At 50.3% G+C, this 13,503-nt stretch overlaps 3 protein-coding genes across 4 annotated transcripts in view; 2 read left to right on the top strand and 1 right to left on the bottom strand.

Annotated features, from left to right (window-relative positions):
* RBBP5 (retinoblastoma binding protein 5) overlaps positions 1-4,937 on the top strand; it is a 10,404-nt gene extending 5,467 nt beyond the window's left edge. Inside the window, exons 10-14 of one of the 2 annotated variants that reach the window (XM_009070844.1) lie at positions 339-456; positions 1,086-1,155; positions 1,273-1,502; positions 2,228-2,305; positions 4,909-4,937. In XM_009070844.1, coding sequence (XP_009069092.1) covers positions 339-456; positions 1,086-1,155; positions 1,273-1,502; positions 2,228-2,305; positions 4,909-4,937 — 525 coding nt within the window. Of the gene's footprint in view, positions 1-338; positions 457-1,085; positions 1,156-1,272; positions 1,503-2,227; positions 2,423-4,908 lie in introns of both variants that reach the window. The other variant, XM_009070843.1, reaches the window with a different exon arrangement.
* Positions 4,938-6,000: 1,063 nt separating this feature from the next.
* On the top strand, positions 6,001-9,350 carry TMEM81 (transmembrane protein 81). Its single transcript, XM_009070845.1, has 3 exons — positions 6,001-6,064; positions 8,028-8,718; positions 9,320-9,350. The coding sequence occupies exons 1-3, from the start codon at positions 6,001-6,003 to the stop codon at positions 9,348-9,350; spliced, it is 786 nt and encodes a 261-aa protein (XP_009069093.1).
* A 2,944-nt stretch (positions 9,351-12,294) lies between these two features.
* The window catches only part of CNTN2 (contactin 2 (axonal)), a 17,242-nt gene continuing 16,033 nt past the window's right edge, over positions 12,295-13,503 (bottom strand). Inside the window, exons 21-22 of the mRNA XM_009070842.1 lie at positions 13,332-13,495; positions 12,295-12,404 (exon numbers count right to left, since the gene is read on the bottom strand). Coding sequence (XP_009069090.1) covers positions 12,295-12,404; positions 13,332-13,495 — 274 coding nt within the window. The remainder of the gene's footprint in view (positions 12,405-13,331; positions 13,496-13,503) is intronic.

Raw genomic sequence — 13,503 nt, 5'->3', positions numbered from 1 at the left:
AGCAGGAACTAATGTGCAGTCCCTAATGTTTTGTGGGACTGTGGACCTCAGGGAGGTTTGATTTTTGCTGGTGTTGGTGTGTCTTGGGGGATTTTAATGTACAGAATGAGACTGTAGAATCATTGAGGTTGGAAAAGACCTCTAAGATCATCAAGTCCAACCATCCCCAGGCACTGCCAAGGCCTCCATGTCCCCCAGTGCCACATCCAGGTGACTGTTATCCCTCCAGTTGTGTTGTAGTTGAAGGAATCCTCATTGAGGAAGGAATCTAAAGGAATCTAAAGCTGCTGTGCCTTTGTGGAAGGTCAAACCAAGCCCCTTTGCCCTCTGTGCTGTAGGAGAACTGGAGTGCCTTTGCCCCTGACTTCAAGGAGCTGGATGAGAACGTGGAGTATGAGGAGAGAGAGTCAGAGTTTGACATCGAGGATGAAGACAAGAGTGAACCAGAGCAGACAGGTACAGCAGGAGCTGCTCGTGCTCTGGGTGACCAGTGCAGTCCAGAGCAGCCACTTGGTGGTGCCCAAAAGTCATGGAATATGCAAAGCTGCTGGATCATTCCCAGCTCTCCTCATTCCCAGCCTTGGCAGCTCTTCTCCTCCCTAAATCAATGGTTGTTTAGCAGTTTCCATAGTCAGGTGTAACTTTGCCCTGTGGGAACTGAGCATTGAAATAATTTCGTGGTTCAGGGATGACAACAAAACAGTGAAAAGGTTTAAAGTCTTTCCTCTACCTTTGTTGCTGGTGGTTTATATTGATGGGTCTGTGTTAGAACAGGGAAATAGGATACAAACCTGGTGGATTGGAGAGCAAATAGCTCAGGTTTGGTTTTTGCTTTAGTTTAACTCAAGAGCAATTACTGGAATAGGTTTCCTAGAGCAGCTGTAGTTGCTCCATCCCTCAAGTAGTTGAGGTTTGTTTCCTGCTTGGATTTAACTCAAGAGGAAACACTTTAGGTTAGTTTTCTCCTTTAGTTCTCCCTTTTCCTTGCTCAGACATTTAAGCAGAGTCAGTCCAATACATTCTAAGTGATTTGCTCTTCTCTTTGCTATCTTTAATGTCTTTTTTTTTCCTCCTCTGGGTCTCAGGTGCTGATGCTGCAGAGGATGAAGAAGTGGATGTGACGAGTGTGGATCCCATTGCAGCCTTCTGCAGCAGGTGAGGAACCTCTTGCTCAGAGCATGAACACCAAATCCATCACTGATATTCCCTGGATAGCATCTAATAACATAATCACAACCTTTTAAAATGACATCACATTGTTTCCCTTCCCAGTGATGAGGAACTGGAGGACTCCAAGGCTCTGCTGTACTTGCCCATTGCTCCTGAAGTGGAAGATCCAGAGGAAAACCCCTATGGACCTCCCCCAGATGCTGTCCAGAGCTCTCTGACTGATGAGGGCCTGGGCTCTGAGAAGAAGAGACAATCCTCCTCTGATGGACCTCAGGCACCAAAGAAGAAGCCCAAAACCACCAACATAGAACTCCAAGGAGTCCCTAACGATGGTGTGTGGGAGCTGCTCTTCTCCTGGTGCCTGTTCTCCCTCTCAGAGGCTTTAGCTTGGTCTGATCACCAGGAGTTCAGTTGTGCCTTCATTTCCTCCTTCCTTTGAAGTCACTTCTTACAGCAGTTATTAATAGCCACCAACTCTGCAAATGTGCTGCTGCTTTGCCAGCTTGGAGTGAGGAAGGAATCCTGGAATAGGAATTGTTCATGGAATCCCAGAATGGTTTGGCTTGGAAGGAACTTTAAAGATCACCTAGTTCCACCCCCTGCCATGGGCAGGGAAACCTTCCACCAGCCCAGGGTGCTCCAAGCCCCATCCAACCTGGCCTGGAACACTCCCAAGGATGGAGCAGCCACAGCTGCTCTGGGAAATCCATTCCAGTGCCTCAGCACCTCCCAGGGAAGGATTCCTTCCCAATATCCAATCTAACCCTCCTCTCCATTAGTGTGAAGCCATTCCCCCTGGTCCCATCACTCCATCCCTTGTCCAAAGTCCTCAACTCTCTTGGAGGCTCTTGAGGCCCTTCTAACCCTCCTCTCCATTTGTCAGCTGTGTGTGAAAGCCATTCCCTCTTGTCCCATCACTCCATCCCTTGCCCCAAGTCCCTCTCAACTCCCTTGGAGCCCTTTCCTCCCTGCAAGGCCAATTCCCACACTGTCTGTGCCTCCCCCAAGGGCTGTGTGTGCTCCCCCCTGACCTTGCCTTGCCTTTTGTCTCTTGCAGAGGTCCATCCGCTGCTGGGGGTGAAGGGAGATGGTAAATCCAAGAAGAAGCAAGCAGGCAGGCCTAAAGGATCAAAAGGTAAAGACAAAGATTCTCCATTTAAACCGAAACTCTACAAAGGGGACAGAGGTGCTTTACCTCTGGAAGGAGCAGCGAAGGGTAAAGTGCAGGCCGAGCTGGGACAGCCCTTGCCAGGTAAGGAACCACTGTCAGTGTCCTTGGCTTGCTTGGTGGCCTTGCTTTGTGCAGCCCCCTGACTTCTAGAAGGCATTTTGAGCTTCCCAAATGGCATTTGCTCCCTCAGTGTTTAGCTGCTGGCAAGGAGAGGCAAAATTGGAACCTGGAAAAGTGCAAGCGCTGCAATATTTGGGTTGAGACACAAAGAAAGACACAGTGGATTTGGTACCTCAAATTTTGCACTTCCTTGAGCTCAGCAGCTGCTGCTGTGGGTTTAGACTGTTGAGAAGTGATTTATTGCCCCTTCCTTCCCTCACTGCTGGCCCTGTGCTGCCCACCTTGCTCCTTCCTGCTCAGCTCCTGCTCGTCCTGGGACTCAGTATTGTTTGCAGGGAAACATGGAAAAACGTGGTGGATGTTTTCTGGGCTTTCAGGGAATCCTGCACCTGGCAAAGTCCAGGGATTAACAGCCCAAACCCCCCTTGGCTGTGGCCTGGGAGGTGCTGAGGCCTGACAGGGTGATTCTCCTGGGCCTCCAAGTCCTGAGAGGACATCCAGCATGGTTTAAAGCCTGGAGGGATGACCTGGGTTGTGTGGATCCTCTGGTGGCATCTCCCCCACATCCACCTGCTCTGACTGCTCTGGAGACCCAGGGAGTGTAACCATCAGCCTGGTGATTGCTTTAATCACGTGCTAATTACCCTGGCAGTGCAAATGAGCCAGGATGGGTGCACTGGGAACTGAACAGTGTGACTTCCAAACCCAATTTCAGTCAGTTCCTTCAGCAAACCAGTGCTGGATGTTGGGATTTTCCATGTTGAAGTTCTCTGTGCTTAGAGAAGTAGTTTAATAGCAACAGCTCAGCTTTTTTTTTTCCAGGTGTGTTTATTGTTGTTCTCACCTTGTTTTACTAATTCCTTGGTGTGTGTTAGTAGACAGAGCTCAGAGTTGCTTTCTCTTGCTGCCTGTGATCACTGTTGCTTGTTCTGCTCTGAGCACTGGGAAACAACATTCCCATTGCCTCTGGCATGTTCCAAATGAAGCCACTTTCAGACATGCTCCTCTCCTGCTGTTTGTAGACTTAACACATCCTTGCCAAGGCATATTTGGGAGGATTTTGTGTGGTTTTGCTTGTCAGTGCTCTCATGGAGTTATAACTCCATGTGATGAGGTGGAACAGGAACAGTGGAGTTCTCCTGCTGATTGGGCTGTGGATACCTCTGGGTTTGGGCACTCCCATGGAAATGTGCTTTTCTCACCATCAAATGGCTTTAGGAACAAGTTCCTCACTGCCTTCAGCCTCCTGTGGGAGGTGTGAGAGCTTTCCAAACTCTGCTCTTAGCCACTGCTGCCTGTGCTCACTTCAAGGTGTTTCCAGGGTGGTTTTTAGCTTGATTGAGATAAAATAGGAAGAAATCCTTCCCTGTGAGAGTGCTGAGGCACTGGAAGAGTTTTCCCAGAGCAGCTGTAGTTGCTCCATCCTTGGGAGTGTTCCAGGAACCAGGTTGGATGGGGCTTGGAGCAACCTGGGCTGGAGGAAGGTGTCCCTGCCCATGCTTTAATGTCATTTCCAGCCCAAACTAGTCTTGAATTCCATGACAATCAGTATTCCTGTGATGGATTTCTGTCCCTCATCAGGACCTGTCACTGTGCTTCCTCCTGCAGCACTGCTGGCTTGAGAGGATCCACTAGGTCCAGGCAGATCTCAGTGCTGAAGTGTCTGCAGGAGTTGTGAGAGGAGCAGATCATACACTGAATGAAACCATCACTTGGATCTTTCCAAACTCACAGCAATACTTCAATCCATGAAAATCCATGTCTGTCCCTTTGTTCTCTTTATGGCTTATACTTTAACTCCTACCTTGGGCAGACAGTTTTCCTTTGGGGCTGTTCCACACACACTCCCAAACTCCCCTGGCCTGGGAGCTGGAGTAACTCAGCAGCTCCTAAAGTGGTGCCAGAGGAAGGATCTGGGAGCTGTTTGGGCTGTGCCACAGCTCAGGCTCTGGCAGGGACCTGCCCTGGGAGCAGCTACAGGTGTCTCTGTGTCACTGTGCTGACAACAAATGTCTCATTCCTATGTCAAAATCAGTTTTCAGCCCAGACAAACTGGGCAGTTCGATCAGTTTAGGAAACAGAAGCTCACAGCAATGTGGTTTCACCCAAACTTAGGTGGAACTTGTTTCAGTTGTCTTTTTCTCTGATATTTTGGGGTTGGTGAATCCATTTCACACCAGGTAAGTTTGGGTGCAGCTTTGAGCAGTAGCAACTCAGAATTTTAAGCCACTTTGCCCATTCCTGTCAGTGGGATCTGAAAGGCAATTAGCAGAGGTGTTAATTTGTCTCTTGTTGATTAGATCTCAGTCTGAAGAGTGACTTTACCTAGCCAATCTTGTTCTCTGCCACATTTTCCTGGCCAAGCTGCTGTGTTTGGTGGTCTCTGCTGTCTGGTGACTCGGGGTGAGTCTGGTTACTTATTTCTGCCCTGTCTTTGATCTCTTTAGCAGGTGGTGCAATCTCAGAGTTGTTATGAAGACACTCTTTACCTTCCTGTCCTCTTTCCTCTCTTGGCACCCTGTGTGGAAGTAGCTGGAATGCTCAGGCAGAGGGGACTGACACGGCACACTGGGTGCTCATGGATTCAGGGAGTGACTTTTGTAAGCAGTGACTGTGCAAGAGGAAACAGCCTCCGTTGCTCCTCACCTGCCTCTCCATGGAACAGTGGGAGACACTCAGGTGGTGCCAAGAGACTAACTGGATTGTCTGTGTGGTGACAATGTCTCTAGCTCCCAAGGGAGCTGCTCCCAACCCTCTGCCACTTCCCAAATGGCTTCTAAAATACCTTTCTTCATCCCTGGATTGAAGAACCCCCTGGGTGTGTGTTTTCCCTCCTGATGCCACAGGATTCCCTGCTGGTCATTCCCATTGCAGCTCTGCTGGGAGCTCAGTGCTGTGCTGCTTAGTGCAAAGCTGTGCTGCCCCTGGGCAGGTCTGGGGCCACCTCAGGTGGATGGAGATCCATGGGAAGCATCAAGACACCCTCTGGAGGCTGCACAGGAGGAGTCTTCATGTGCTGAAGGTTTAGGCATGAAGGATGACTCTGCTTGGGGAAAAGGAGCAAGTGAAAGGAGCTAAAGTACTCAGTGTATGTGTTTGCTTCCAGCCTGTGCCACCAGGAGCTGTTGGCAGTGTTCTTCCAAGTGTTTCTGTGCTGTCTCTTCCCTGTGAGATGTCCTTGCAGAAGTGATTGGTCCCTCCCTAGCTGGTGGGGACTGGAGATAGATTAAAGCCAACTAATATTGCTCTGAACTCAAACAGGACTTTGGCAAAAGGGTTTGTTGGGGGTTTTTTTCCCCACTTCTGGGTTAAAAATGGGAGAATGATGGATGCTAACAGCTCCTTCCCAGCCATGCTCTAACCTTGTGTCCCTTGTGCTGTTGTGGGATGGGCAGAGGCACTTTCTCTATCCCTCACACCTCTGTGCTGCACCCACATCCTGTTAAAGGGAAGATTTCCTCCCTAATTCCCCTTATTTCATGGACTTTTAGGATTCCTATGCAACTAGTTCTTGCCCAGATGTAATTGCTGAGATGACCATGACCTGTTGGAATTTGCAGAGGATCCTGCAGACACTCCCACCAAGGAGGGAGGCACAGAGAGGTTGGTTCCTTGTGCAGGAGCTGCCTGAGATCTGAGCATGGCAAGAGAGGAAACATTTCCAAATCAGGTGTTAAAAACTCCTGTTTTCCTTTCCAGCTTTGCTTTGTTTCATCACATTCATTCCCATGAGGACAACATCAGTTTGCTTTGTTCTTCCTGCTTGTTGGGATGACGTACCTGGAACATTGTCATGTCAAATCCAACTGTGTGTGCTGTGCCTGACCTTCCCTAAGCTTTAAAACTGCACAGGAAATTGTCCTCTGGGTTGGTTTAAAGCATTTGCTTTGCCCCAGGCTCAGCCTTTACATCTGGTTAAAACTCCTCTGTACAGTGTAAATGTCTTGGGTTTATTTTCTTGCCCCTCTTAAGTTTATTTTCTGGTAGGTTTGTACTATATTGGTCAGATCCTGCTCTGGTGGTAGTGCCTAGCAGTGCTGTTGGGTTTGTGTTTGTAAATAAAGAGGTGACTTGCATTTCCTAACCCCAGGGGTAAGTCTTGGCTTTTGCACACAGTGAGGATGGTTTGGTGGTAATAGTTGGGATTGTGACAGCACAGCCTGGTGTAGGCACAAAGCACAACTGCTCTGGGGGTTTGGGGTGTTCAGGGTGGTGGTTGGGGGTTTCAGGTTGGTGTTTGGGGGTTTCAAGGTGGTGCTTGGTTGATGATCTCTGTTGCAGAGAGAGGAATAAATCTCTAGTGTAACCAAAGCCTTTGGGGAGACCTTAGAGCCCCTTCCAGTGCCTGAAGTGGCTCCAGGAGAGCTGCAGAGATGAGAGATGGAGTGATAGAACAAAGGGAATGGCTTCCCACTGCCAGAGGGCAGGGACAGGTGGGATATTGGGAAGGAATTGTTCCCTGGGAGGTGCTGAGGCTCTGGCACAGGTTGCCCAGAGAAGCTGTGGCTGCTCTGTCCCTGGGAGTGTTCCAGGCCAGGCTGGACGGGGCTTGGAGCAATCTGGGCTGGTGGGAGGTGTCCCTGCCCGTGGCAGGGGTTGGGATGAGATGAGCTTTAAGGTTCTTCTCCAGCTGTGTGTGAGTGGATTCTGCCATGCATCAGTTGGAGGTGGTGGCTCAGATCCCTCTGGGCTCTCTCACCCCCCCTGGGAGATGATGCCATGGGACTGCTGAGTCCCTCCTGAATCCTGAGAGTGGGTCAGGAGCCTCTCAGGATGCTTTCAGAGTCCTCATCTCTTAGGGGAGGTCTTGGTTGCCTCTTGGAATGATTGTGACCTAACAGCCTATTGTGACATCAGCACTGCTGCCCTGGGAATGTTATTCCCCTGCCTGGAGCTGGATGTCACCAGAGCCCAAACTCTGCCCAGCTTGCCTTGGATTGCAGTGGATCACACTAGAGGCTGAAATCTTGTTTTCCCTTTGGGAAGTGCTTTAGACCTTGAGGTATGTGTGTAAGTGGAACTGGGGAGGTCCTGCATGAGGAATTTGGGTGCTCAGCTGCACCGAAAGATTCCACTAGTAATTATTTGTATAGTTTGATGGTTTAGGGGGGGAAATGAACCTTACAGTGGAAATCCATCCAGAATAGTATAGAAAGTCTTGCAGAGAAGAAAGAATTTTCATTGCCAAATATATCCAAGTTGCTAGAATAGAATGGATTGGCCAGAATGGCTAGGATAGAACAGGATGGATTGAACACTCTGCTCTGCTGCTCCATCAACTGGAATTCCTCATTCCCATCCTGACGAATCCAGTAGTAATGTGGTGGTGTATCTTTTTTTAGCTGTGGTGCATTTCAAGCCTCTCAGCCTGGAGGATTTTTCCTAGTGTAAAGGTTTGGCTGGAAGGATTTGCCTGGGAGGATCAGACCCTGAAGGCAGTGCTGAGGAACACGGAGTTGGAAGACTCTGAAGGGTTTTGAGCACTGAATTTAGTGTGGTTGAGGTGCTGAGATGAAGCCCCTGCAGCTCAGCCCCATCCTGATGCTCCTGCTGTGTGTGCCAGCAGTGCTGGCCGTGGAAGGAATTACCATGCCTACAGAGCTCCAGGCAGCTGTGGCCAACGTCGTTATCAACACCACATCCTGCAGTGTCACCTGTGGCTTGGGCTTCAAGGTGGAGGTGCTGTGTGAGATTACTTCAGCTGGGGAGAGGAGGAACTGCTCCTCACGTCGCTCCTCCTGCCTGACCCAGTGGGTGTGTGGCTTGCAGCACCTCACAACCCTCGTGGGCCAACACATCCAGCTCAACTGCTTCACCTCTGATGCTGTCAGCTTTGGGAACCACACCTATGGCTACACCTGGAGAGTGGCCAGAGGCCTCGTCACCACCAACGATGTCCTGTTCAAGCCCTTCTCCAACCCCAGCCCTGCCCTCAGCTTCTCCCCGGTCAGGGAGGCAGATGCAGGGACCTATCGCTGCGATGTGCAGGTGCTGGAGGATTTCAGGCTCATCAAGAGGATCTACTTTGGGCTCAGAGTGATCCCAGGTGACCTGGTGGACCTCAACTTTGAGAAGGCCTTGACTCGGGAGCAGAAGTTGACAGCCAAAGGGAAGGAAGGAGGCACAGGAAATGGCACTCAGAAGGAGGAGGAGGAGAAGCAGCACTTTCAGGAGAAGGAATTGTTCTATGAAGTAGTTTGGGGAGTTGGGAGTGGAGTGATTTTGGGGGTCCTGGTGAGCCTCCTGCTCTCCTGCCTGTGGAGGCTCCTGAGGAGGAGAAGAGCAGAGAAATGAATTGATTCATGCAATTCCTGTCTGTGTCTGTTGCATCAAGGCAGTAATTCCTGGTGGGATTCGGGGTCAGATCCCCTGGCAGTGGTCCCTGTGTCACACAGAGCTCAGGGCTCTCCCTCTCCTCTGGGACATCCTGAGTCTGAGAGTGTGCAGGGTCAGGATGGGACTTGGATCCTTGGGTGTCTCTTCCTCCTCAGGACATTCCATGATTCTAGAAGTGATTTGGGGGGATTGTAACTGATTTTCTGGTTGACACAGTTGATTGTGGCTTTGATTAGTTCTGTCCTTCATTCCTGGCTGACAAATTGCCAAAGATTTTCTGACTTTCTGGGGAGTTATCCAGGACTGGAAACCTGAGCCTCAGTGGGGCAGTGCAGGCAGTTGGGACAAGGCAGTTTGTCTCCAAGGGAGGTCTGGAATGATCCAGGTGGGATGAGGACACCTCACAGCTCTTCCTGTTCTCCTCTTGATTTTACCCTTGGTGCTCTGCCTGCTCTCCTGACATCCTTCCCAAAGGGAGAAGGAAAACCAGACAGGTTTGACATCTGTGTCCTTCCCTCACAGCCAAGGGGCTGCTCACAGGGACAAGGGGTGAACCACCACTGCCTCCTTCCTCAGGAGATCCATCTCCTTCCATCAGAGCCTGGAAAGCCTCAGGGAGAGCTGGGATCATGCCCTGTTCCCTGTGTGGTGCAGAGCAGGGAGCAGTGAGCAGCACAACATCTTCAGTTCCAGCTCTGCTGCTTAGGAACATAACTGAGTGTGTTTCATCCTGACTCAGAGCTGAGCTCATTCCTAAAAGCTTTAGAGGGGGAGGAAGGGAAGAGCTCAGTGGGTTGTGGATCATTTATTTCTCCTGGTGATTAACAGGAATAAACCACCCAGCAGCTCTGCAAGGGTGTTCCTTCCCCCTTGGTGGCAGAAGCCACACAGGGACCTGTTAAATTCCTGGTTTTCCTCTCTCATTTTACAGTAAGCAACTCTGTTTACTGTGTCCCTTTTCCCTGTGAACTGCAAGAATGCACAGCAAATTCCAGGGAAAATAATGCTACAACTCTAATGTTAAAGATTGAGGCAAACTCTTAGCTTTGCTTCCTACCAGAAGACCACAAAAATGATTTAAATATAGAGTTGCATGTGGAGGGAATGAACTTTATTTGCAGAGAATCCTATACCCAAATATCAGGTGAAAAATGCAGTGAGCCAAATGTCTCTGTGCAGTGAGGTGGGGAATGAGTCTGTGAGGACAATACCTGTGGATTTGGGGTTGTCTCCCTGGGTTTGAGTGGAGATCTCTGTGGAGCTGAGCCTGGTGTGGGAGCTGAGAGGAGCTCAGAGCTGTCCCATCTGCAGGACCCTGTGCTCTTTGTCATGGAAATGAATCCTGGGGCAGCTGTGACATCACCCTGAGCCAGGTGATATTTGCCCTCTGCTTAGCTGAGGAGGTCAGAGTGCAGCCAAGAGGCTCCTTCATCTTTTCATTGTGTCTATTTTTCCTGGGGGGGCTCAGACGCCTCAAAGGGAAGATAAATATCTATATTTAATGGCTCTTCGGCTGGGCTGGGCCGGGTGGCTCCAGCTGGGGAAAAGGAGGGGATTGAGCCACTTTGGGGCTCTTTCCTTGGATGCTTTTTGGGTTTTGAAGCAATGTGAAGGATATTGAGGGATGTTTAGCTTAGCAGCTGTGCTGGGGGTGAAGGGAGAGCAGCCTGAGCTGAGGAAAAGGGGCACAAAGAGAGAAGAGGAGAGGTTGGAGGTACAGGGAGGTCAGAAAAGAATCCTTCAACCAGCATCTCTTCATCTCTTCCTGCCATATGCATCTTTTCTTACTGTCCCTGTCCTTCCCACCAGGTCTGGCTGAGCTACAGAAAGAAGTGTCTCTCTCTGTCTCTTCTCTCAATTGGTAACATGATGCCCAAACTTCTTTTTCCCACTCCATGGGCAACTTTTCACCCTCACCTGGAGGAGAGGGTGGATGGCAGAGATTCATTGCTGCACACCCTGTGTGCTCCCTCTTCCCAGAGCTTATCCAGGGGGAGGAATTCTTGTGGCACCAACTTCTGCTGATGGTCTAAGCCTGAGGAAGCAGTTGGAGTGCTGCAGCCAGACAGATTGTGGGAGGGAGGGAGGGAGGAGATTTGCTAATGGCATTAGCACCAGGAGGAAGGAGGTGATAAGGCAGAGGCAGCTGAGTGAGTCCTGCTGCTGTTGAGGCTTAGCTGAGTAAAACCAGATTGCTCAACCTCTGCAGCAAAGCAAACCAACCCCTTGAGCTTCTTGTGGGGCTGGCTGAGACCTCCATGCTGGAGTTCAACAACCTGGCATTGTTGTTCCCTGGGAAGGAGGAAAGTACAGCTAAAGATCCCTAAAAACACACTTGGGATCCATCCAGTAAATCAACTGTCATTAACTTTGGTCAACTGCTTTACTGGGAGACAGATTTTAATATGAACATGTATTCCAAACCAGTTTAGTGAGTGATGCACCTCAACATCCCTTTTCCCAACCTTTGGAGTGAGTGGTGCCCCTCAGCATCCCTGGACTTCTTTGGGATGGACATGGACATCAGCTGTGTGAGCCCCAGGCCTGGAAAGCAGCCTGACTCCTTGGCTGGATCTCAGCTTGGCATTTTGGCTGGATGAACTCTGTGTCAGGAGGTGAATGAGTCACATTTCCCTTGCTGCCCCAGTGATGGTTTCCTTGAGTCTCCAGTTCCTGTTTCAATGCTGTGATATTCTTTCTCTTCCTCCTTTAACCTACTCAAACTGGATTTATTGACATCTCCATTCTTCAGGCAGAGTTGCCTTTCTGATTAAGGATGCTGGAAAATGCCTTTTCCCTTTTCCCTTCCCTTTTCCCCCCAGACAGAAAGGAAAGAAGCAAAGAGGCTAACAAACCCACCCCAAAAACATGTGGATGTGGCTAACATGAAGCTGCACCTCAGAGCAGAAGAGCTGATACAACAAACTGTTGTAAGTGAACATCAGTGTCAGGAAAAGCTTCAGGATGGGGCAGAGATCAATCCTCTTGTGGCTTTGTCTCCTTGGGCTTCTTCCTGCAGAATTTGGCTCATGTTGTGGAGGGAAAAAAGAGATGCTGTGCCATAGTTCCCCAGAGATGCTGTGACTGTATGGAACATGCTGATCACTGAATTTTTTTTTTTTCCCCCCCCCCCCCAAAATTCACTGTACAGAGTTAAAAAACAAAGTCAGATTGAGCAGTCCGGTTATTTCATACATGGCTTCATAAGGCAGAGAACCTACTGGGGGCAGTGGGGGCAGTTGGCTGCAGAATTCCTGGAGAATTCTTCATGTCACTTGGTTCCTTAAAAAATGAGAATCAGTTAAAGACCCACATCTGGTGTGAGCTCCTCCAACCCAACAGAGCTGCTTCTTCCTTTCTCCCTTCAAACAACACCAAATCCTCTCTCTGCAGAGCTGCTGAGATCCAAAGTGGCAGTTGCAGCAGCCAAATGTTGTGTCCTTTCCCAGTGGCTCGGGAGGAGTTGTGTCTGGAGTCCTGTGCCACCTTGACCATTGTCAGAGCTCCAGGTAGCTCAGCAGGGCCACCAGCACCAGGGAGTTGGTGGTGATGATGACAACATGTGGCACTGGTCTTGTCACTGAGTCTTCCACCATCATACTTGTCCCTGGAGGAAAGGGAACAGGGAGGGAGCAGCTGTTACTGCTGCACAGACACAGAGAGAACTTGAGGAAGGAGTTGGGTTTGAGGTTCTTTGTGCTCAGGTTGAGGTTGGCACTGATAAAATTTGTGCTCAGGTTGAGGTTGGCACTGATAAACATCCTAACAAGGAGAATTTGGAGCTGGGCCCTGAGTCCTCAACCTCTGCATGAGGGGAACCTGCTGGAGCTGTGTTGGGGCTCCACAGACAGTCAGAACTTTCCTCTTGGTGGAAAACTTAGTAAGTTTGGTGGTTGTGAGGCCTCAAGGGTTTTAGCTGCAAATATTGAAGGATTCAGGACTGGCAGGTTGGTCAGAGTCAGGGAAGAGGTTTGATGGGGGATGGAAAGGAGGAAGTCTGGAGTTCCAGGGTTGGATGGAGCTTAAAGATCACCCAGTTCCACCTTCTGCCATGAGCAGGTACATCTTCCACTGGCCCAGATTGCTCCAAGGCCTGTCCAACCTGGCTTTGAACACTGCCAGGGTTGGGGCAGCCAAAGCTGCTCTGGGTAACCTATGCCAGTGTCTCAGCACCCTCACAGGAAAAACTTCCTGATATCTAATCTAAATTTCCACTGGTGGGGAAGGACAGGCAGGTTGTCCTGCAGTGAGCTCCTCGTAGCCCCTGTGCTCTGTGGAGCTCCTATCAGAGGGTGTGTGTGCATGGGATGGGGTGGGCAGAGGGGCACACATACCACTGTTTCTGAGGATGTGAACTTCTGCTGGGGTTCCATCCCCCCCTGGCCCTGTCACCCGGATCTGCACGAAGGCATGAGTGAAGTCCTCGGGGATGGGGATGTCAATCCTGCTCTTGCTGGCCAGGTAGAGCGTGGGAGCAGAGTGGGATCAGAGGGTGTGTGTGCATGGGATGGGGTGGGCAGAGGGGCACACATACCACTGTTTCTGAGGATGTGAACTTCTGCTGGGGTTCCATCCCCCCCTGGCCCTGTCACCCGGATCTGCACGAAGGCATGAGTGAAGTCCTCGGGGATGGGGATGTCAATCCTGCTCTTGCTGGCCAGGTAGAGCGTGGGAGCAGAGTGGGAATCCTGCCTGTATCTGTTGGA

This window comes from Acanthisitta chloris, unplaced genomic scaffold (assembly GCF_000695815.1).
Source record: "Acanthisitta chloris isolate BGI_N310 unplaced genomic scaffold, ASM69581v1 scaffold4003, whole genome shotgun sequence".
In the NCBI taxonomy this organism is placed as follows: domain Eukaryota; kingdom Metazoa; phylum Chordata; class Aves; order Passeriformes; family Acanthisittidae; genus Acanthisitta; species Acanthisitta chloris.
This window is presented reverse-complemented; position numbering and strand designations above follow the sequence as displayed.

Excerpts from the sequence above, each read along its gene's own strand:
- TMEM81 (XM_009070845.1), top strand. The coding sequence starts at position 6,001 with ATGACCTGTTGGAATTTGCAGAGGATCCTGCAGACACTCCCACCAAGG. Across the intron at positions 6,065-8,027 it reads AAGGAGGGAGGCACAGAGAG|TGCTGGCCGTGGAAGGAATT; the intron begins GTTGGTTCCTTG and ends GTGTGCCAGCAG. Across the intron at positions 8,719-9,319 it reads AGCCTCCTGCTCTCCTGCCT|CCAAGGGGCTGCTCACAGGG; the intron begins GTGGAGGCTCCT and ends CTTCCCTCACAG.